The sequence below is a fragment of the Salmo salar genome, chromosome 20, assembly GCF_965601325.2.
Source record: "Salmo salar chromosome 20, fSalSal1, whole genome shotgun sequence".
Taxonomy (NCBI): domain Eukaryota; kingdom Metazoa; phylum Chordata; class Actinopteri; order Salmoniformes; family Salmonidae; genus Salmo; species Salmo salar.
Genome location: NC_138310.1, coordinates 30,510,370 through 30,534,797, shown reverse-complemented (window position 1 = coordinate 30,534,797; position 24,428 = coordinate 30,510,370). Strand labels below are relative to the sequence as shown.

Below are 24,428 nucleotides of genomic sequence, written 5' to 3'. Positions count from 1 at the left end.
GTAAAGCCCCCCCGGCCAAACCCTCCCCTAACCCGGACGACGCTGGTCCAATTGTGCACCGCCCTATGGGACTCCCGATCCCGGCCGGTTGTGATACAGCCCGGGAATGAACCAGGGTCTGTAGTGATGCCTCTAGCACTGCGATGCAGTGCCTTAGACCGCTGCGCCACCTATATATATTTTTTTATATGTCTACAGGAAAACACTGAGTTCTATGTCTCTGTCAGAGTACTTGGGCCTGGAATTTGTGACATATGTATGTCTATTTATTTACCTTTTTATTTCACCATCCATGTAATTAAGAGATTCAGAACATGTTCTCCTTTACAGAAACAACCTGGGGAAGAGTTCCACAGTTGTTCTGGAGGATCTGTCTGCTAGATACTATATATTAGGTCATGGAGTGTGTTATTTACCTATCGGCCTCTCTCTTTATCCCCACTCCCGTCACACTCCTTCACTGGACAGGGAAATGGCACACTTTTGACCCATCATGGAAATCCAGTTTGGCCAGTTTGCTGGGAACTTAAAGGGATTGTTCATACAAAGTACAAATCTCATGGATACCTAGAAAGAAGTCCATTGTCCTGGATAGTCAGCTAGCTACCCAAAGATGCAGTTCACTAGCTACAGTTTAGCATTAGCATCATTCAGTGTCTCACTGTATCTCCCATAGATATAGAACAATATTATGAATTGTTATATTGGTCTCTCCTCTTGCCCTCCCTTTGTCCTCAGCTGCTAAGTGCCTGCAGATCTTCAACATTGAGATGAAGAGTAAGATGAAGGCTCACACCATGACAGAGGATGTCATGTTCTGGAAGTGGATCTCTGTCAACACTGTCGCCTTGGTGACTGAAGCGGCCGTCTACCATTGGAGCATGGAGGGGGACTCTCAGCCAATCAAAGTGTTTGATCGGCACGCCAGTCTGGCTGGTTGCCAGATCATAAACTACAGAACAGACGAACAGCAGAAGTGGCTTCTGCTTATCGGGATCTCGGCACAGGTATGCACACGCCCACGCACGTCTTATGATCAGCATTCTATTCTATATACATACACGCCCATCAGACATACGGTGGAAGTTAGGGAGGGTTTGTGTTCTAAAAGCACCGTACTTTGGTCCTTTTCTAGCATGTTCAGACAGTGATGACATCCCCTCTTCTCTCTCCTCTATCCTGCAGCAAAACCGTGTGGTGGGGGCCATGCAGCTGTACTCCGTGGACAGGAAGGTGTCCCAGCCCATCGAGGGACATGCTGCAGCCTTCGGAGAGTTTAAGGTGGAGGGCAACACCAAAGCCTCTACTCTCTTCTGCTTTGCTGTGCGCAGCCAGGCTGGTGGCAAGGTGAGAAGAGGACACTGGGGGATATACAGGCATGGTGAACCTAGTTACAGTTCCAATTCAAACCAGGACTCACCCTATATGCATGTGAAATATTAATGCTAATCACTGTTAAGACTTGTGTGTACTTGTTGTTTTGTGGTTACTGTATGTTACTATGTGGTCATAATGCGTACGGTCATGTGCGGTTAGAATGTTACTGTGGTCATGTGTGGTTAGAATGTTACTGTGGTCATGTGTGGTCAGTATGTTACTGTGGTCATGTGTGGTTAGTATGCAGTCAGTATGTTGACATGTGTGGTTAGTATGTTACTGTGGTTAGTATGTTACTGTGGTCAGTATGGTTAGTATGTTACTGTGGTTAGTATGTTACTGTGGTCAGTATGTTAGTATGCAGTCAGTATGTTGACATGTGTGGTTAGTATGTTACTGTGGTTAGTATGTTACTGTGGTCAGTATGGTTAGTATGTTACTGTGGTTAGTATGTTACTGTGGTCAGTATGTTAGTATGCAGTCAGTATGTTGACATGTGTGGTTAGTATGTTACTGTGGTTAGTATGTTACTATCTGGACCCTTTCTTTCTAAAATTATCTGCCGAAATTATTGCAACCCCTATTACTAGCCTGTTCAACCTCTCTTTCGTGTCGTCTGAGATTCCCATAGATTGGAAAGCAGCTGCTGTCATCCCCCTCTTCAAAGGAGGTGACACTCTTGACCCAAATTGCTACAGACCTATATCTATCCTACCCTGCCTTTCTAAGGTCTTCGAAAGCCAAGTCAACAAACAGATTACCGATCATTTCGAATCCCACCGCACCCTCTCCGCTATGCAATCTGGTTTCAGAGCTGGTCATGGGTGCACCTCAGCCACGCTCAAGGTCCTAAATGATATCGTAACCGCCAACGATAAGAAACAATACTGTGCTGCCGTATTCATCGACCTGGCCAAAGCTTTTGACTCTGTTAATCACCATATCCTCATCGGCAGACTCGGTAGCCTTGGTTTCTCAAACGATTGCGTCGCCTGGTTCACCAACTACTTCTCAGATAGAGTTCAGTATGTCAAATCGGAGGGCCTGTTGTCCGGGCCTCTGGCAGTCTCCACAGGGTTCAATTCTTGGGGTGACTCTTTTCTCTGTATACATCAATGATGTCGCTCTTGCTGCTGGTGAATCTCTGATCCACCTCTACGCAGACGACACCATTCTGTATACTTCTGGCCCTTCTTTGGACACTGTGTTAACAACCCTCCAGACGAGCTTCAATGCCATACAACTCTCCTTCCGTGGTCTCCAACTGCTCCTAAATACAAGTAAAACTAAATGCATGCTCTTCAACCGATCGCTGCCTGCACCTGCCCGCCTGTCCAGCATCACTTTTCTGGACGGTTCTGACTTAGAATATGTGGACAACTACAAATACCTAGGTGTCTGGTTAGACTGTAAACTCTCCTTCCAGACTCACATCAAACATCTCCAATTCAAAGTTAAATCTAGAATTGGCTTCCTATTTCGCAACAAAGCATCCTTCACTCATGCTGCCAAACATACCCTCGTAAAACTGACCATCCTACCAATCCTCGACTTCGGCGATGTCATTTACAAAATAGCCTCCAATACCCTACTCAACAAGCTGGATGCAGTCTATCACAGTGCCATCCGTTTTGTCACCAAAGCCCCATATACCACCCACCATTGCGACCTGTACGCTCTCGTTGGCTGGCCTTCGCTTCATAATCGTCGCCAAACACATTGGCTCCAGGTCATCTACAAGACCCTGCTAGGTAAAGTCCCCCCTTATCTCCGCTCACTGGTCACCATAGCAGCACCCACCTGTAGCACGCGCTCCAGCAGGTATATCTCTCTGGTCACGCCTAAAGCCAACTCCTCCTTTGGCCGTCTCTCCTTCCAGTTCTCTGCTGCCAATGACTGGAACGAACTACAAACATCTCTGAAACTGGAAACGCTTATCTCCCTCACTAGCTTTAAGCACCAGCTATCAGAGCAGCTCCCAGATCACTGCACCTGTACATAGCCCATCTATAATTTAGCCCAAACTACTACCTCTTCCCCTACTGTATTTATTTATTTTATTTATTTTGCTCCTTTGCACCATATTATTTATATTTTATCTTTGAACTTTCTTCAAACTACAAATCTACCATTCCAGTGTTTTTCTTGCTATACTTTATTTACTTTGCCACCATGGCATTTTTTGCCTTTACCTCCCTTATCTCACATCATTTGCTCACATTGTATATAGTCTTATTTTTTTTCTACTGTATCATTGATTGTATGTTGTTTTACCCCATCTGTAACTCTGTTTTTGTATGTTGTCGAACTGCTTTGCTTTATCTCGGCCAGGTCGCAATTGTAAATGAGAACTTGTTCTCAACTTGCCTACCTGGTTAAATAAAGGTGAAATAATAAAAATAAAAACTGTGGTTAGTATGTTACTGTGGTTAGTATGTTACTGTGGTTAGTATGTTACTGTGGTTAGTATGTTACTGTGGTCATGTGTGGTTAGTATGCAGCAAGTATGTTGACATGTGTGGTCAGAATGTTACTGTGGTCAGTATGTTGACATGTGTGGTTAGTGTGTTACTGTGGTCATGTGTGGTTAGTATGCAGTAAGTATGTTGACATGTGTGGTCAGTATGTTGACATGTGTGGTCAGTATGTTGACATGTGTGGTCAGTATGTTGACATGTGTGGTCAGTATGTTACTGTGGTTAGTATGCGGTCAGTATGTTACTGTGGTCAATATGTTACTGCGGTCAATATGTTACTGCGGTCAATATGTTACTGCGGTCAGTATGTTACTGTGGTCAGTATGTTACTGCGGTCAGTATGTTACTGCGGTCAGTATGTTACTGCGGTCAGTATGTTACTGCGGTCAGTATGTTACTGTGGTTAGTATGCGGTCAGTATGTTGACATGTGTGGTCGTGTTGTGTTCCAGATGCATATCATAGAGGTGGGTCATCCGGCTACAGGGAACCAGCCATTTACCAAGAAGGCGGTTGATGTGTTCTTCCCTCCCGAGGCGCAGACAGACTTCCCCGTCGCCATGCAGGTAAGGACCCCTAAAGACCCAGCAGGGAAGGGTGGCTCTCACAATGCCTGAATGAAATGAATGAGTTGTGCACTATATCAGAAGGGTCAGACTGACTCTGTTGGCTGGGAGGTTTTCTTTCTGTGTATTTAACCAATACAACAGAAGCTGTTTGTGTTCGGGTGGTGTTTTCCCTTACCTTATTCACTTATCAGCAACCTGCCTGCACACACCTCTCGGTTCAGGCTTCTTTAACTATTAAAAACCTTAACTGCCGTTCAACAATGTTGATAGGAATTTGTCTTGGTGTTGTACACTGCTAAGAGAACCCATAGTTGTCTTTGGACTATACACAGGGTGTAATAGCTGTACCCCATGATTCTGACCTCAGATTGGCACTAAGCATGGCGTGATCTACCTGATCACTAAGTATGGCTACATCCACCTGTATGATCTGGAGTCAGGATTGTGTATCTATATGAACCGCATCAGCGCTGAGACCATCTTCGTCACTGCCCCCCACGAACCCACCTCCGGCATCATTGGGGTTAACAAGAAGGGACAGGTAAGAACTCCTCTAAATCCCATCAGATTTACCGTCTGTATACTTCAGGAACACTAGAGTTATTTTGTTTTTAGTGGATACATGCGTAAGCATATACACATAACAAGCAATTCAGAGTTAATCATCCGTTGATTGATTTGATTTGGGCTGTGTACCAAATTGCAGCCTATTCCTTATGTTGTGCTGTACTTTGAATAGGGCTTTGTTCAGTAGTAGACAATTAATTTGATGCATCCCCCCTCAGGTGTTGTCAGTGTGTGTGGAGGAGGAGAACATAGTGAACTATGCCACCAATGTGCTGCAGAACCCAGACCTGGGCCTGAGGATGGCCATGCGTTCTAACCTGGCCGGAGCAGATGAGTTGTTTGCCAGGAAGTTCAACACGCTGTTCGCCCAGGGCTCCTACTCCGAGGCTGCCAAGGTGGCTGCCTCCACACCAAAGGTAGGTCAGACCCCAGGGTCAGGGGAGAGGAGGTGATCTGTTGGGTCTGGAGGAGGGTTGCAAAATTAGTAACTTTCCTGAAATTCCAGTTGGAGGATTCCCAGAATAAGGAGGCAAAAAGCAGGAAATCCAGAAACCCCCAACCAGAATTTCTGGAAGACCAGGGAATATGGGGAAAGTTACTGGAATTTTTCAAACCTAAGAGGAGACAATTGTCTTTGAATATATTCTCCTTAGCTTTGTTATACGCTTAGCTACAATAACACTATATTGTCCTCTTCCTCTCCTTCCTCCTCCAGGGTATCCTGCGTACAGCGGAGACCATCCGTAAATTCCAGAGTGTGCCAGGCCAGCCAGGCCAGGCCTCTCCCCTGCTTCAGTACTTTGGCATCCTGCTGGACGAAGGCCAGCTCAACAAGTTTGAGTCTCTGGAGCTGTGCAGGCCCGTGCTACAGCAGGGACGCAAGCAGCTGCTGGAGAAGTGGCTGAAAGAGGACAAGGTACGACTGACTGGAGATTGAGCTGTGGATTGGACAGTTTTGCCACATTCACATGGTAGTCATTTAGCAGATGCTCTTATCCAGAGAGACTTACAGTTAGTGCATTCATCTTAAGATGGCTAGGTGAGACAACCACATCTGTTATAGTAAGTACACTTTTTGTCAATAAAGTAGCTATCAGCAAAGTCTGAGCTAGAAAGGGGGGGTACAATGCTCACTCACACTGACAATGTAAACAGTAGTCCTTTAACAGGGTCCATAGAGACTTTCAATCTGTTCCCTTTGTATATTTACCCTGAAATTGCAGTATAGCTACAGTTGATGTACTGTGTGTGTGTAGCTGGAGTGTTGTGAGGAGCTTGGTGACCTGGTTAAGGCAGTAGATCCTACTCTGGCCCTCAGCGTCTACCTCAGGGCCAACGTACCCAGCAAGGTGATCCAGTGCTTCGCTGAGACCGGACAGTTCCAGAAGATAGTGCTTTACGCCAAGAAGGTACAATTCACTTCCAGAGTGGATGGACATCTCTTTGGATGTGTTGCAAATTGCACCCTATTCCCAGTATAGTTCCCTGGTCAACAGTAGCGCACTATGAAGGGAATATGGTGCCATTTGGGATGCACAACTCTCATAGTATCTCATTGCATTTTCCTCTATGAATACAGAGTTGGCATGGGTTCCTGCTTGTCTCATCAGATGACGGTGTTGTGATGTAGCCTCCCTCTCCCCTTCTCTCTCCCTGGTGTAGGTGGGCTACTCTCCAGACTGGGTGTTTCTGTTGAGGAATGTGATGCGGGTCAGCCCAGACCAGGGTCTACAGTTCTCTCAGATGCTGGTTGCAGATGAGGAGCCCCTGGCCAACATCAACCAGGTAACACCCACACAGACGCGCACGCCCGCACACACTGCCTAGTGTGGGAGCCTCCCGGTTTGTTATTCCATGTGGGAGAGCAATGCCAGGAATTCTCTGACTGAGTGAGCCTTCCTCCTTTTAAGGGCATATCAACTTTCCCTTCCCCCTGTCTGAACTGGCTCTGGGTACAAGTTGCCCACAACCACAGATTTAGGTTGCCTATTCCCAACATGGTGCACTACTTTCAACCAAAGCCCTATGGGCCCTGGTCAACCTTAGTGCGCTATATAAGGAATAAGATGCCTTTTTGGACATACACCTAGAATCATGAGTTTAGAGGTAATTTCATGCCACCTGATGATTCCCACATTCTGAATGGAATTCTTTCAAATTAATATTATACTGTCTTCCTGTTGGTTCCTTAGAACCTGCTCCTTTGAGAGCAAATCCCCCTCTAACCCTTAGCTCTTAGGTACTAAAGTATAGCAGATTGGAGAGGTTCAAAATGTATACCGTAGCATATCAGAAAGTGGCACAATTACCATATTACTTATGATACCTAAACGATTGTTTTGGGATCTCCACAGTGTCTATGGCACTAGAGGTTGTATTAGGGTTGAACAATGAGAGCAATCTGATCCAGTAGTGTACTCACTGTGACACTTGATTACCTCTTTCTCTCCTGTGGTTGGTTGCTGATGTCCCCTCTCTCTCCTGATTGGTGTAGATAGTGGATGTGTTCATGGAGGGCAGTCTGATCCAGCAGTGCACCTCATTCCTATTGGACGCTCTGAAGAACAACCAGCCAGCCGAGGGACACCTACAGACACGCCTCCTGGAAATGAACCTCCTCCATGCTCCCCAGGTAAACACACACACCTTTCATTATGTCAGTTATGTTTCTCTTGGTCCGTTGTTATAACTTGTGTGTGTATCCAGGTGGCTGATGCAATCCTGGGAAACCAGATGTTTACTCACTATGACCGAGCCCACATCGCCCAGCTGTGTGAGAAGGCTGGGCTGCTGCAGAGGGCTCTAGAACACTACACTGACCTGTTCGACATCAAAAGGACTCTCGTACACACACACCTGCTCAACCCTGAGGTATGTACCTGTAGGTGTGTTTTAAATGTATCCCCTGTGTGGGGTGTGTTGTAGTAACCCTATCCTCTCTCCCTGCAGTGGCTGGTGAACTTCTTTGGCGCCCTGTCAGTAGAGGACTCTATAGAGTGTCTTCGGGCCATGTTATCAGCCAACATCCGACAGAACCTTCAGCTGTGTGTCCAGGTGGCGTCTAAATACCATGAGCAGCTGGGAACAAATGCCCTGGTGGATCTCTTTGAGTCCTTCAAGAGCTTTGAGGGTATGTCTGGATCTGGCCTATTATGTTTTAAAACGAGTCAGCTTGTGTGTAATACAATGTAATATTATTATCTACAATGTATGTTCTTAACTCTGGGCAACATGGGCCAGGGAGGCTCACAGGGATATTGGTATCCACAGCACTCCACCAATTATAAATTGTTCAACTCAATACTATTCCCCATTTTATAATTATTTTACATGAATGCACTGTAATTTAAGCTTGCAAACTGTAGTGTTATCTGCCTCATGGCAAAATGTGTAGAATTGCAGGATATTAGCTTGAAAACTGCAACATTTTCTCTCCGGGGCCAAGAGGCGGGCCTTTTAAAATGATATTTTCTCGTGCCTGAGACTTGGTTCATCAGCCATGTACTGTAGAAGCCCTAGTAAAACTCCTTGTAGGTTATTTTATTGTACTTGAGTCTGATTATGAGGGGTGTACATCTCCTACCTTTGCTGTGCTCTCTTTATGTTCCTATCGCCCCAATAATACATATAACCCCTTTTTGTTTACCTGGGCGGCATTCACAGGGAAACTAGGAAACCTATCCAATGTGAAACGGTGTTCTTCCTCTCCCAGGTGTGTTCTACTTCCTGGGTTCCATAGTGAACTTCAGCCAGGACCCTGACGTCCATTTTAAATACATCCAGGCGGCCTGTAAGACCGGACAGATCAAGGAGGTGGATCGCATCTGTAGAGAGAGCAACTGTTATGACCCGGACAGGGTCAAGAACTTCCTCAAGGTATCAGGGCGACCCTAGCAGGGTTGGTTGGGGGAACGTTTAGCACAGTCGTTAGTCTAGCAGACTACAATCTCTCTCTCTTTCTCTCCCATTAGGAGGCTAAACTGACAGACCAGCTGCCTCTGATCATAGTGTGTGACCGCTTTGACTTTGTCCATGACCTGGTTCTCTACCTCTACCGCAACACTCTGCAGAAGTACATTGAGATCTATGTTCAAAAGGTAAGAGTCATCAGTCTGGCAGTAGGCACAGTGAGGAGGAACACAGCACTACAGGGAAGGAAGATGAAACATGTCAAGATACCTTATTGTTGGTTTTACCAATAGCATTAGCTATCCTAGAAATATTTTCTGCTGTCATTGCCTCGCATTGATGTGTGTAGGTCAACCCTAGCCGGCTGCCGGTGGTGATAGGAGGTCTGTTGGATGTAGACTGTGCTGAAGATGTCATTAAGAACCTGATCATGGTGGTGAGAGGACAGTTCTCCACAGACGAGCTGGTGGCAGAGGTGGAGAAGAGGAACAGGTACAGACACACCACTTACACACATGGTCTCCAACACTGTCTGCTCCTGTACTTCCTCAACATTTAGTCTTTCAGGCCTCTTTTCCCCCCTGTGAGGCAATGCTTCAAAGTCCAAGTATTATGTGTGACTTAGGTTTTCAAAAGGGGTTCTCAGAAGTAAATTTTGCGTGTGTCCCCCAGACTGAAGCTGTTGTTGCCGTGGCTGGAGTCTCGTATCCACGAGGGCTGTGAGGAGCCGGCTACCCACAATGCCTTGGCTAAGATCTACATAGACAGTAACAACAACCCGGAGCGCTTCCTGAAGGAGAACACCTTCTACGACAGCACTGTAGTGGGGAAGTATTGTGAGAAGAGAGACCCCCACCTCGCCTGTGTCGCCTACGAGAGGGGCCAGTGTGACCTGGACCTTATCAAGGTCTGAGCATGCACGCACGCTCGTACACCCACCCACACACACGACTATGATGCATTGATTGATGTGGTTTCATTGTGCTCTGTTGTAGGTGTGCAATGAGAACTCCCTGTTCAAGAGTGAGGCTCGCTACCTGGTCAGACGGAAAGACCCAGAACTATGGGCCAATGTTCTAGAGGAGAACAACCCTTTTAGACGCCAACTCATAGACCAGGTCAGTAGAATACCCTCTGATAACCCTGTGTTGGTATACTGTGTTTTACCTACTTCCTTGTGTTCTGACCTGTGGTTCTCTGTGTTGTTCCTTGTGTTTGCCAGGTGGTGCAGACAGCTCTGTCAGAGACCCAGGACCCAGAGGAGGTGTCGGTGACAGTCAAGGCCTTTATGACAGCTGACCTGCCCAATGAGCTCATTGAACTACTGGAGAAGATCGTACTGGACAACTCAGTCTTCAGCGAGCACCGGTCAGTCACCACACGTTTTCTCTCTGTCTCTGTCTCTGTCTCTGTCTCTGTCTCTGTCTCTCTCTCTGTCTCTCTCTCTCACTCTCACTCTCACACACACACACACTACTTGGCACTACAGTTAAGCTTTGAGGTTGAAAAGACTAAAATATTTCAGAAGTTCTACTAATACCTGTAGTTGATGTCTTTTATCTAGCGTCTTTATCTTCTTTTTCTCCCCCAGAAACCTCCAGAACCTGTTGATTCTGACGGCCATCAAGGCAGACCGGACGCGTGTGATGGAGTACATCAACCGCCTAGACAACTACGACGCCCCAGATATCGCTAACATCGCCATCAGCAACGAGCTCTTCGAGGAGGCCTTCGCCATCTTCAAAAAGTTTGACGTCAACACCTCTGCCATTCAGGTAAACAAGAGTCTGAAGATGATCAAAATATTTAGCTAATCATTGTATCTGCTTTATTTCAATGCACCAATAATGCTTTGCTTTGCTTTTCTTTGTGCTCCTTACAAATATTTGTATCATGGTACCCTCTATTTAATACCAATAATACTTTTCTTTGTACTATTTACTCATTCACACAGCGTAACCATACCGTCCACCTGTGTCTCTAGGTTCTGATCGAGCATATCAGTAACCTGGACAGAGCCTATGAGTTTGCAGAGCGTTGTAATGAGGCTGCTGTATGGAGTCAGCTGGCCAGAGCCCAGCTCCAGAGAGACCTGGTTAAAGAGGCCATCGACTCCTACATCAAAGCTGACGACCCGTCAGCCTACATGGAGGTGGTCAGCGCGGCCAGCAAGAACAGTAAGACAACACATCACCATAGCTAAGATACACTAACCACCGAGTTCCAAACTGCCTCTGGAAGCAACGTCAGCACAAGAACTGTTCGTCAGGAGCTTCATGAAATGGGTTTCCGTGGCCGAGCAGCTGCACACAAGTCTTAGATCACCATGTGCAAAGCCAAGCGTCGCCTTTGGACTCTGGAGCAGTGGAAACGTGTTCTATGGAGTGATGAATCCGCTTCACCATCCGGCATTCGGACGAATCTGGGTGTCGTGTCTTTGGCTATGCCGTATTAAGTGATATGACATGCTATTCTATAAAATTCTTTCTCTGTAATTAATATTACCTGATTGAGCTAATCATGTAAAAGTAATTAACTAGAAAGTCGGGGCACCACGAAAGAGTGTTTATAGAGCTGTTATCTTCCAAATAAACTTTGAAAGACCTAGTAATATTTTACATCAATAGCAGTCAATATTAATCGTCACCTTATTCAGTCTCATCTGAAAGTTGTAAATTCTTGGTTATCTTCACGAACCCTGGCTAACAAGTTGAATCAGCAATACAAAATTGGGTTTAATTATTTATTTCCTAAATACCTAACTAATCACACAGAATTACATATACACAGAATGCAAATGATGTCATACAGAAAACGTCCTTGGTGGACGGAACCTGTATGATGGCTTGTTACACAAAGAGAGGGGGTTGGGCTTGAATGAAAGAGCGGGAAGACTGAGGAACAAAGGGAGAAGCTGTGCTATCGTAAATACAGTATCTTATGCCTTCTAAATTACCGCCCATTTGGAAAAGGAAAATGCAATAAATATTTACTGAGCTGCACTTCGGTAGATTGGTCGTAGATGCTGGCCCACGGAGATCTTCCTGTCCTCGGAAGAATGTCTCTGGTGGTAAATTGGATACGTTGTAGTATCCTTGTTGTGTGTTAGACTGTATACGTCGTCCTTCCTAGCCCACGTTTACAGCGGCCACTGCTGAATCAACAGCTAGGAGGTATCGCTTCTGTAGTGAATAAGAGTTCAAAGTTCATACCATTCGCAACCAAAGCTCACGCTGAGGTTGGCATCGTTCTATAGTTATTATCTGAATCCTTCTGACATCGGACCGTCGCCCTAATGTACCCGGAACAGAAGGTTACATTTTCGTCAAGGGCTTATATAGTGGAGGGGGAGAAGGGTGTGTTTCATAGTTTATAACCTATGTCTCTTCACAGGGGCGGGCCACTGATTGAGCAGGGCTCTAACCTTATGAAAACCCAATTCTCTCATTTGGAAGCTAAAATTACATTTTAATCTTCAAACAAACAGTTTCAATATCAAACATTTAAATTGCACAACAATTCCATGTGAATCTGATAACTAGAATGTGTAGACTTTCCCAGATACAGTTTGTCGTCCTGTCATCAGTCATAATGTCTCAGATGACAACCGAACAGATATCATATACATTAAGTACCAATGTATATTTTCAACTGGTTCTATTACCGAAATATGGTTCCTTTCCCCCCACTTGTTTGATGTTCCCAGACTCTCTATGTTTAACGAAGGCTATTCGAGAGTCCTTCAGTAGAGTCGGAGAGAGAGGGGAAGGGAGAAAGGTATTTATGGGGGGGTCATAAACCTTACCCACAGGCCAACGTCATGACATGGGTTTAAAGGATGCTAGGAGAACGCTACCTGCCTGAATGCATATTACCAACTGTAAAGTTTGGTGGAAGAGGAATAATAGTCTGGGGCTGGTTTTTGTGGTTCGGGCTAGGGAAATCTTAACGCTACAGCATACAATAAAATTCTAGATGATTCTGTGCTTCAAACTTTGTGGCAACAGTTTGGGGAAGGCCCTTTCCTGTTTCAGCATGACAGTGCCCCTGTGCACAAAGCGAGGTCCATACAGAAATGGTTTGTTGAGATCGGTGTGGCAGAACTTGACTGGCCTGCACAGAGCCCTGACCTCAACCCCATCGAAGACCTTTATGATGAATTGGAATGTCCACTTTGAACCAGGCCTAATCACCCAACATCAGTGCCCGACCTCACTAATGCTCTTGTTGCTGAATGGAAGCAAGTCCCCGCAGCAATGTTCAAACATCTAGTGGAAAGCCTTCCCAGAATAGTGGAGGCTGTTATAGCAGCAAAGTTGGGACCAACTCCATGATTTTGGAATGAGATGTTCGACAAGCAGGTGTCCACATACTTTTGGTCATGTAGTGTATGATGTTTGTGTGTATGTAATGTATGATGTGTGCATTGTAGATAACTGGGAGGATCTGGTGAAGTTCCTTCAGATGGCTCGTAAGAAGGCCCGGGAGTCGTACGTAGAGACAGAACTCATCTTTGCTCTGGCTAAAACTGGCAGACTGGCCGAACTAGATGAGTTTGTTAGCGGCCCTAACAATGCCCATATACAACAGGTAAAGGTGTCAAATACGTACAAAATGCATATACAGTGCCTAAGGAAAGTATTCAGACCGCTTGACTTTTTCCACATTTTGTTACATTATAGCCTTATTTTAAAATAGATTAAATTGTTTTTTTTTCTCGTCTATCTACACATAATACCCCATAATGACAAACCAAAAAACAGTTTTTAGAATTGTTTGCAATTATTATTTTTTAAACCGATCACATTTATATAAGTATTCAGACCCTTTACTCAATACTTTGTTGAAGCACCTTTGGCAGCGATTACAGCATCGAGTCTTCTTGGGTATGACGCTACAAGCTTGGCACACCTGTATTTGGGAGTTTCTCCCATTCTTCTCAGCATATCCTCTCAAGCGTTGCTGCACAGCTATTTTCAGGTCTCTCCAGTGATGTTTGATCGGGTTCAAGTCCAGGCTGTAGCTGGGCCACTCAAGGACATTCAGAGACTTGTCCCGAAGCCACTGTCTTGGCTGTGTGCTTAGGGTCGTTGTCCTGTTGGAAGGTGAACCCTCTCCCCAGTCTGAGAACCTGCTCCAGGTCGCTCAGGACTTCATCAATGATCTCTCTGTACTTGGCTCCGTTCATCTTTGCCTCGATCCTGACTAGTCTCCCAGTCCCTGCAGCTGAACCCCCCACATGATGCTGCCACCACCATGCTTCACCGTAGGGATGGTGCCATGTTTCCTCCAGATGTGACGCTTGGCATTCAGGCCAAAGAGTTCAATCTTGGTTTCATCAGACCAGAGAATCTTGTTTCTAATGGTCTGAGAGTCTGGCCACTCTACCATAAAGGCGGTGGAGGGCTGCAGAGATGGTTGTCCTTCTGGAAGGTTCACCCATCTCCACAGAGGAACTCTGGAGCACTGTCAGTGTGACCATCGGGTTCTCGTTCACCTCCCCGACCAAGGCCCTTCTCCCCCGATTGCTCAGTTTGGATGGGCGGCCAACTCTAGGAAGAGTCTTGGTGGTTCCAAACATCTTCCATTTAAGATTGATGGAGGCCACTGTGTTCTTGGGGACCTTCAATGCTGCAGAAATATTTTGGTACCCTTCCCCAGATCTGTGCCTTGACACAATCCTATCTCGGAGCTCTACGGACAATTGCTTCGACCACATGGCTTGGTTTTTGCTCTGAAATGCACTATCAACTGTCTGACCTTTTTATATAGACAGGTGTGTGCCTTTCCAAATCATGTCCAATCAATTGAATCTACCACAGGTGGACTCCAAATAAGAATTAAGTTGTAGAAATATCTCAAGGATAATCAATGGAAACAGGATGCACCTGAGCTCAATTTAGTGTCATAGCAAAGGGTCTGAATACTTTATTTATATAAGTATTTCTGTTTTGTATTTTTGATAAATTTGCAAAAGTCTAAACCTATTTTTGCTTTGTCATTATGGGGTATTGTGTTTGTGTATATTGCAGAGTTTTTTTTTTTTTTTTTACACTTTTAATTTTTTTTTTATTTAATCCATTTTAGAATAAGGCTGTCAAGTAACAAAATGTGGAAAAAGTCAAGGGGTCTGAATACTTTCCGAAGGCACTCTATATTAACATGCAACGTTTGGTCACTGAGACCCTTCGTCTCAACTCCTCTTTCTCCCTCTCCACTCCACCCTCTTCTTCTCCTCATCCAGGTGGGAGATAGGTGTTTTGAGGAGGGCATGAATGATGCTGCTAAGCTGCTGTATAATAATGTGTCCAACTTTGCCCGCCTGGCGTCCACGCTGGTACACCTAGGAGAGTACCAGGCTGCTGTGGACAGCGCCAGGAAAGCCAACAGCACACGCACCTGGAAGGAGGTACACCTTAACATTTCTACACACATTCTGCTCTATGTGGAAGAGCGAGATGGAAGCTCTATTTGTTGGGCTGTGTATCATGACTTCTTTCTTTCTCACCCCCAGGTGTGTTTTGCGTGTGTGGCTGGGGAGGAGTTTCGGTTGGCTCAGATCTGTGGTCTTCACATCGTCATCCACGCTGATGAACTGGAGGAGCTCATCAGTGACTATCAGGTAAATACCCTTTATCATTCACCTGATGAGGCCCTCCATAGTTTACTGTCAGATGTTTTCAGATAGTTCAGGTGTCTACAGTATCTAAGTGTTGTGGTTAACTCACGTTTGTGTCTCTGTGTATCAGGACCGGGGCTACTATGAGGAGCTGATAGCCCTGTTGGAGGCAGCATTGGGTTTGGAGCGTGCTCACATGGGCATGTTCACAGAGCTGGCCATCCTCTACTCCAAATTCAAACCCCAGAAGATGAGAGAACATCTGGAACTCTTCTGGTCCCGTGTCAACATCCCTAAGGTGTGATGTATGTGTGGCTCTGAAAATATTTATTGGAAGTAAATATTTCTCTCTCCCATATCGGTCATGTCTGTTACCTCACTTCCTGCGGTTTTCCAATCAGGTGCTGCGAGCGGCGGAGCAGTCCCACCTGTGGGCGGAGCTAGTGTTTCTGTATGATAAATACGAGGAGTATGACAATGCTGTCCTCACGATGATGTCACACCCTACTGACGCATGGAAGGAGGTGCAGTTCAAGGACATCATCGCCAAGGTAACATGACCTCCTCAGCCCTCTCTCACAAAACAGTTGAGAACCTCACTGAAGGGCTAAAAGTGTACTAACCACAACTATAGCCAATCGCTCTCATTTTCTAGTTCTTTCACCTCTCTTCACAAGGAACTTCATTGTGTTGTATGACTCTTTCTAGGTGGCCAATGTGGAGCTGTACTACAAATCCCTTTCCTTTTACCTGGATTACAAACCTCTGCTGTCAAACGACCTTCTGACCATATTGTCACCACGGTTAGACCACAGCCGGGCGGTCACATACTTCACCAAGGTAATCAATCAAAAAAACAGTCATTTAAACCAGAACTTGAATGAATGTAAATAAAAAATAAACGTAATAGCACAATAGAACGCTGCAAATTTAGCATAAACACAAGACCAAATAATGTGACGTCTGTCTCCAGATGAAGCAGTTGAAGTTGGTAAAGCCTTACCTGCGGTCAGTCCAGAGTCACAACAACAAGGGAGTCAACGAGGCCCTCAATAACCTACTGACAGAGGAGGAGGACTACCAGGTGAGTGAGTTGTGTGTGTACTGAGTGTGTGTTTTTGTCCATAGACTCTGAGCCTGATTTGTCTGCCTGTGTTGTCTATAGGGTCTGAGGGCATCGATCGACGCCTATGGTAACTTTGACACCGTTGTTCTGGCCCAGAGACTGGAGAAGCATGAGTTGATTGAGTTCAGACGCATAGCAGCATACCTCTACAAAGGCAACAACCGCTGGAGACAGAGCGTGGAACTCTGCAAGAAGGACAAATTATACAAGGTAAATATTTTAGATACTAGCTGTTCCTGCCAAACCAACGCCTGGATGTAGACACACTGCTCTGCACAGGGTTGTCATCTTTTTGCACTGAACATTTTTGTTGTTGGACCCTTTCACATTTCACTCTACTCTGACTATAGCCTGATGCGGACACTGTTTCGCTTTGTAGGAGGGAAATTCTATTGAATATATTTGGCCAACTGCAACCTGTTGAAATAAGTGTCTTCAGTTTTTTCCTCAGTAGCTTTTCTGCTTTGCAATGGTATGTAACCACTGGTGCAACATCTATGAGAATCAAAATGTTCCCGAGTGGCGCAGCGGTCTAAGGTACTGCATTGCAGTTCTACAGGCGTCACTACAGACTGGTTCGATTTCACAACCGGCTGTGATTCGGCGTCCCATAGGGCGGCGCACAATTGACCCAGCATCGTCCGTGTTAGGGTTTGGCCGGGGTAGACCGTCATTGTAAATAAGAATTTGTTCTTAACTGACTTGCCTAGTTAAATAAAGTTTCAAATAAAAATATCCATACCTTCCCCTGTCAGCCTGTCTCAGGATGGGATGCTGGATGCTCCAGACACCCTGCTGTAGTTTCAAATCAATCTTTTAATCCATCCCAAATCAATCCACCAATTAATCAGTCAATAAAGCCCCCTCTTCCTGTGTGTGTTCGTCAGGATGCAATGCTGTATGCTGCCGAGTCTAAGGATGCAGAGCTGGCTGAGACCCTGCTGCAGTGGTTCCTGGAGGAGGGCAGGAAGGAGTGTTTCGCTGCCTGTCTGTTTGCCTCCTATGACCTGCTGCACCCTGACGTGGTGCTGGAGCTGGCCTGGAGACACAACATCATGGACTTTGCCATGCCATACTTCATCCAGGTCATGAGGGAGTATCTCACCAAGGTCAGTCCTGCAGCAAACACAGCAAGCCCAGGGTGTGTCCCAAATGGCACCCTGTTTCCTATATACTGCACTGCTTTTGAACAGAACCCTATGAGCCCTGGTCAAATTAGTGCACTATATAGAGAATGGGGTACCATTTGGGGGACACACATTTGTTTTCAGTGGGTGAAAATGTTGTAAAATGTAAGATAAATAATGGATCTCTTCCTGCTAACTTGACTGTTTTTTATTTTTCCAGAATTATTGATTTATCTTCCTGTAAGAGACAGACAGACAGTTGTCCTGTAGGTATTGAAAAGCAGACAGGGTTTAGAAATGAAGCAATACTTTTGGCAGTACAAATGAAGAGGAAAGTAGTGGAATGTTTACTTAAAGATGTGATAATGCTGCTAGGGAACGCTTTCACTCGGTTTCTTTTCAAAGGCTAAATGATTCTGTACAATTATACAACTTGATTATTTTGTATTTCTTCACTAAGTTAAAAACATGAGCCACTACTTAAGTGGGGAACCCTAGCATTCCTCTAGAGTTAAAGTAATCACTCATGACACCACTTCCTGTAACCTTTGACCCCAAGCCATGTGAGGTCAAAGAACTTTTGGTTCTCTTCCAGGTTGATGAGGTTACGGATAAGGTGATGCTCTTTATTTCTTTCCTTTTTGTTCTGTCTGTTTTCTGTTGTAACATAGACCCTGGGTTTCTGATGTAGGAACCTACCATGGGAATGTACTCTAGAGTGAGAATAATGGAGGGAGTGCTGGCCAGCCCTGGTCCTAGAGAACCTTGCACCCCCTGTGAGGTTATGTTCCAGCCCAGCACCAACACACCTGATTCAGCAAATTGTGATTCTAGATGGAAGACTGAATCAGGCGTGTAAGTGCAGTGCTGAAATGAAAACCTCTAGGCATCAAGCACATAGAAACCATGTGTTTGATACCATTCCTCTCCAGTCATTACCACGAGCCTGTCCTCCCCAATTAAGGTGCCACCAACCTCCTGTGCTCTAGGACCAGGGTTGGCCACCCCTGGGTCTCTCCTCTAACTGCTAATCCCTGACTGCTTGCTCCTAGTTAACAGTAACACGTGGTAGAAACAGTAACACGTGGTAGAAACAGTAACACGTGGTAGAAACAGTAACACGTGGTAGAAACAGTAACACGTGGTAGAAACAGTAACACGTGGTAGAAACAGTAACACGTGGTAGAAACAGTAACACGTGGTAGAAACAGTAACACGTGGTACAAACAGTAACGCGTGGTACAAACAGTAACGCGTGGTACAAACAGTAACGCGTGGTACGAACAGTAACGCGTGGTACAACAGCGTGGTGGAACAGTAACGCGTGGTACAACAGCGTGGTGGAACAGTAACGCGTGGTACAACAGCGTGGTGGAACAGTAACGCGTGGTACAACAGCGTGGTGGAACAGTAACGCGTGGTACAGCAGCGTGGTGGAACAGTAACGCGTGGTACAGCAGCGTGGTGGAACAGTAACGCGTGGTACAGCAGCGTGGTGGAACAGTAACGCGTGGTACAGCAGCGTGGTACAACAGTAACGCGTGGTAGAACAGCGTGGTAGGACAGTGTGGTAGAACAGTAACACATGGTAGAACAGTAACACATGGTAGAACAGTAACACATGGTAGAACAGTAACACATGGTAGAACAGTAACACATGGTAGAACAGTGTGATAGAACAGTAACACATGGTAGAACAGTGTGGTAGAACAGTAACACATGGTAGAACAGTAACACATGGTAGAACAGTGTGATAGAACAGTAACACATGGTAGAACAGTAACACATGGTCGAACAGTGTGGTAGAACAGTAACACATGGTAGAACAGTAACACATGGTCGAACAGTGTGGTAGAACAGTAACACATGGTAGAACAGTAACACATGGTAGAACAGTAACACATGGTAGAACAGTGTGGTAGAACAGTAACACATGGTAGAACAGTGTGGTAGAACAGTAACACATGGTAGAACAGTGTGGTAGAACAGTAACACATGGGAGAACAGTGTGGTAGAACAGTAACACATGGTAGAACAGTAACACATGGTAGAACAGTGTGGTAGAACAGTGTGGTAGAACAGTAACACATGGTCGAACAGTGTGGTAGAACGGTAACACATGGTAGAACAGTAACACATGGTCGAACAGTGTGGTAGAACAGTAACACATGGTAGAACAGTAACACATGGTAGAACAGTAACACATGGTAGAACAGTGTGATAGAACAGTAACACATGGTAGAACAGTAACACATGGTAGAACAGTGTGGTAGAACAGTAACACATGGTAGAACAGTAAAACATGGTAGAACAGTGTGGTAGAACAGTAACACATGGTAGACCAGTAGCACATGGTCGAACAGTGTGGTCGAACAGTAACACATGGTCGAACAGTAACACATGGTCGAACAGTAACACATGGTCGAACAGTAACACATGGTAGAACAGTGTGATAGAACAGTAACACATGGTAGAACAGTGTGATAGAACAGTAACACATGGTAGAACAGTGTGGTAGACAGTAACACATGGTCGAACAGTGTGGTAGAACAGTGTGGTAGACAGTAACACATGGTCGAACAGTGTGGTAGAACAGTAACACATGGTCGAACAGTAGCACGTGGTCGAACAGTGTGGTAGAACAGTAACACGTGGTAGAACAGTGTGGTAGAACAGTGTGGTAGAACAGTGTGGTAGAACAGTGTGGTAGAACAGTGTGGTAGAAGAGTGTGGTAGAAGTGTAACACATGGTAGAACAGTGTGGTAGAACAGTAACACATGGTAGAACAGTGTGGTAGAACAGTAACACATGGTAGAACAGTGTGGTAGAACAGTAACACATGGTAGAACAGTATGGTAGAACAGTAAAACATGGTAGAACAGTGTGGTAGAACAGTAACACATGGTCGAACAGTGTGGTAGAACAGTAACACATGGTAGACCAGTAGCACATGGTCGAACAGTGTGGTCGAACAGTAACACATGGTCGAACAGTAACACATGGTCGAACAGTAACACATGGTCGAACAGTAACACATGGTAGAACAGTGTGATAGAACAGTAACACATGGTAGAACAGTGTGATAGAACAGTAACACATGGTAGAACAGTGTGATAGAACAGTAACACATGGTAGAACAGTGTGATAGAACAGTAACACATGGTAGAACAGTGTGATAGAACAGTAACACATGGTAGAACAGTGTGATAGAACAGTAACACATGGTAGAACAGTGTGATAGAACAGTAACACATGGTAGAACAGTGTGATAGAACAGTAACACATGGTAGAACAGTAACACATGGTAGAACAGTAACACATGGTAGAACAGTAACACATGGTAGAACAGTGTGATAGAACAGTAACACATGGTAGAACAGTAACACATGGTCGAACAGTGTGGTAGAACAGTAACACATGGTAGAACAGTAACACATGGTAGAACAGTAACACATGGTAGAACAATGTGATAGAACAGTAACACATGGTAGAAAAGTGTGATAGAACAGTAACACATGGTAGAACAGTGTGGTAGAACAGTAACACATGGTCGAACAGTGTGGTAGAACAGTAACACATGGTCGAACAGTGTGGTAGAACAGTAACACATGGTCGAACAGTGTGGTAGAACAGTAACACATGGTCGAACAGTGTGGTAGAACAGTAACACATGGTCGAACAGTGTGGTAGAACAGTAACACATGGTCGAACAGTAACATGGTAAAACAGTAACACGTGGTAGAACAGTGTGGTAGGACAGTAACACATGGTAGAACAGTAACATGGTAAAACAGTAACGCATGGTAGAACAGTGTGATAGAACAGTAACACATGGTAGAACAGTGTGATAGAACAGTAACACATGGTAGAACAGTGGAGACAGTAACACATGGTAGAACAGTAACACATGGTAGAACAGTGGAGAACAGTAACACATGGTAGAACAGTAACACATGGTAGAACAGTGTGGTAGAACAGTAACACATGGTAGAACAGTAACACATGGTAGAACAGTGTGGTAGAACAGTAACACATGGTAGAACAGTAACACATGGTAGAACAGTAACACATGGTAGAACAGTGTGATAGAACAGTAACACATGGTAGAACAGTGTGATAGAACAGTAACACATGGTAGAACAGTGTGGTAGAACAGTAACACATGGTAGAACAGTAACACATGGTAGAACAGTAACACATGGTAGAACAGTGTGATAGAACAGTAACACATGGTGGAACAGTAACACATGGTCGAACAGTGTGGTAGAACAGTAACACATGGTAGAACGGTAACACATGGTAGAACAGTGTGATAGAACAGTAACACATGGTAGAAAAGTGTGATAGAACAGTAACACATGGTAGAACAGTAACACATGGTAGAACAGTAACACATGGTCGAACAGTGTGGTAAAACAGTAACACGTGGTAGAACAGTGTGGTAGGACAGTAACACATGGTAGAACAGTAACATGGTAAAACAGTAACGCATGGTAGAACAGTGTGATAGAACAGTAACACATGGTAGAACAGTGTGATAGAACAGTAACACATGGTAGAACAGTAACACATGGTAGAACAGTGTGATAGAACAGTAACACATGGTAGAACAGTAACACATGGTAGAACAGTGTGATAGAACAGTAACACATGGTAGAACAGTAACACATGGTAGAACAGTGTGGTAGAACAGTAACACATGGTAGAACAGTAACACATGGTAGAACAGTGTGGTAGAACAGTAACACATGGTAGAACAGTGTGATAGAACAGTAACACATGGTAGAACAGTAACACATGGTAGAACAGTGTGGTAGAACAGTAACACATGGTAGAACAGTGTGATAGAACAGTAACACATGGTAGAACAGTGTGGTAGAACAGTAACACATGGTAGGACAGTAACACATGGTAGAACAGTAACACATGGTAGAACAGTGTGATAGAACAGTAACACATGGTAGAACAGTGTGTAGAACAGTAACACATGGTAGAACAGTGTGGTAGAACAGTAACACATGGTAGAACGGTAACACATGGTAGAACAGTGTGATAGAACAGTAACACATGGTAGAAAAGTGTGATAGAACAGTAACACATGGTAGAACAACACATGGTAGAACAGTGTGATAGAACAGTAACACATGGTAGAAAAGTGTGATAGAACAGTAACACATGGTAGAACAGTAACACATGGTAGAACAGTAACACATGGTCGAACAGTGTGGTAGAACAGTAACACATGGTCGAACAGTGTGGTAAAACAGTAACACATGGTAGAACAGTAACATGGTAAAACAGTAACACGTGGTAGAACAGTAACACATGGTAGAATAGTAACATATTATAGAACAGTAACACATGGTAGAACAGTGTGATAGAACAGTAACACATGGTAGACACAGTAACACATGGTCGAACAGTGTGGTAGAACAGTAACACATGGTAGAACAGTGTGGTAGACAGTAACACATGGTCGAACAGTGTGGTAGAACAGTGTGGTAGACAGTAACACATGGTAGAACATGGTAAACAGTCATGGTAGAACAGTAACACATGGTAGAACAGTGTGATAGAACAGTAACACATGGTAGAACAGTAACACATGGTCGAACAGTGTGGTAGAACAGTAACACATGGTAGAACAGTAACACATGGTAGAACAGTGTGATAGAACAGTAACACATGGTAGAAAAGTGTGATAGAACAGTAACACATGGTAGAACAGTGTGGTAGAACAGTAACACATGGTAGAACAGTAACACGTGGTAGAACAGTAACACATGGTAGAACAGTAACACATGGTAGAACAGTAACACATGGTCGAACAGTGTGGTAGAACAGTAACACATGGTCGAACAGTGTGGTAGAACAGTAACACATGGTAGAACAGTAACATGGTAAAACAGTAACACGTGGTAGAACAGTAACACATGGTAGAATAGTAACATATTGTAGAACAGTAACACATGGTAGAACAGTGTGGTAGAACAGTAACACATGGTAGAACAGTAACACATGGTCGAACAGTGTGGTAGAACAGTAACACATGGTAGAACAGTGTGGTAGAACAGTGTGGTAGAACAGTAACACTGGTCGAACAGTGTGGTAGAACAGTGTGGTAGAACAGTAACACATGGTCGAACAGTGTGATAGAACAGTAACACATGGTAGAAAAGTGTGATAGAACAGTAACACATGGTAGAACAGTGTGGTAGAACAGTAACACATGGTAGAACAGTGTGGTAGAACAGTAACACATGGTCGAACAGTGTGGTAGAACAGTGTGGTAGACAGTAACACATGGTCGAACAGTGTGGTAGAACAGTAACACATGGTAGAACAGTAGCACATGGTCGAACAGTGTGGTAGAACAGTAACACATGGTAGAACAGTGTGGTAGAACAGTAACACATGGTAGAACAGTAACACATGGTAGAACAGTGTGGTAGAACAGTAACACATGGTCGAACAGTGTGGTAGAACAGTAACACATGGTAGAACAGTGTGGTAGAACAGTAACACATGGTAGAACAGTGTGGTAGAACAGTGTGGTAGAACAGTAACACATGGTAGAACAGTGTGATAGAACAGTAACACATGGTAGAAAAGTGTGATAGAACAGTAACACATGGTAGAACAGTAACACATGGTAGA

The 24,428-nt window shown here is 44.7% G+C and overlaps 1 protein-coding gene across 2 annotated transcripts in view; it reads left to right on the top strand.

Moving 5' to 3' along the window:
• The window catches only part of LOC106580423 (clathrin heavy chain 1), a 130,748-nt gene that overhangs the window by 10,273 nt on the left and 96,047 nt on the right, over positions 1-24,428 (top strand). The window contains exons 3-31 of one of the 2 annotated variants that reach the window (XM_082966354.1): positions 739-1,007; positions 1,186-1,347; positions 4,306-4,419; positions 4,790-4,963; positions 5,208-5,405; positions 5,705-5,905; positions 6,246-6,398; positions 6,652-6,774; positions 7,484-7,621; positions 7,696-7,860; positions 7,939-8,119; positions 8,702-8,865; positions 8,961-9,086; positions 9,248-9,390; positions 9,571-9,805; positions 9,894-10,016; positions 10,121-10,266; positions 10,490-10,673; positions 10,883-11,075; positions 13,331-13,488; positions 15,143-15,307; positions 15,413-15,520; positions 15,648-15,815; positions 15,919-16,068; positions 16,226-16,357; positions 16,491-16,601; positions 16,683-16,853; positions 17,531-17,752; positions 18,366-18,476. In XM_082966354.1, the coding sequence (XP_082822480.1) occupies positions 739-1,007; positions 1,186-1,347; positions 4,306-4,419; positions 4,790-4,963; positions 5,208-5,405; positions 5,705-5,905; positions 6,246-6,398; positions 6,652-6,774; positions 7,484-7,621; positions 7,696-7,860; positions 7,939-8,119; positions 8,702-8,865; positions 8,961-9,086; positions 9,248-9,390; positions 9,571-9,805; positions 9,894-10,016; positions 10,121-10,266; positions 10,490-10,673; positions 10,883-11,075; positions 13,331-13,488; positions 15,143-15,307; positions 15,413-15,520; positions 15,648-15,815; positions 15,919-16,068; positions 16,226-16,357; positions 16,491-16,601; positions 16,683-16,853; positions 17,531-17,752; positions 18,366-18,461 (4,673 nt within the window). In that variant the 3' untranslated portion in view covers positions 18,462-18,476. Of the gene's footprint in view, positions 1-738; positions 1,008-1,185; positions 1,348-4,305; positions 4,420-4,789; positions 4,964-5,207; positions 5,406-5,704; positions 5,906-6,245; positions 6,399-6,651; positions 6,775-7,483; positions 7,622-7,695; positions 7,861-7,938; positions 8,120-8,701; positions 8,866-8,960; positions 9,087-9,247; positions 9,391-9,570; positions 9,806-9,893; positions 10,017-10,120; positions 10,267-10,489; positions 10,674-10,882; positions 11,076-13,330; positions 13,489-15,142; positions 15,308-15,412; positions 15,521-15,647; positions 15,816-15,918; positions 16,069-16,225; positions 16,358-16,490; positions 16,602-16,682; positions 16,854-17,530; positions 17,753-18,365; positions 18,477-24,428 lie in introns of those variants that run through there. The other variant, XM_045703216.2, reaches the window with a different exon arrangement.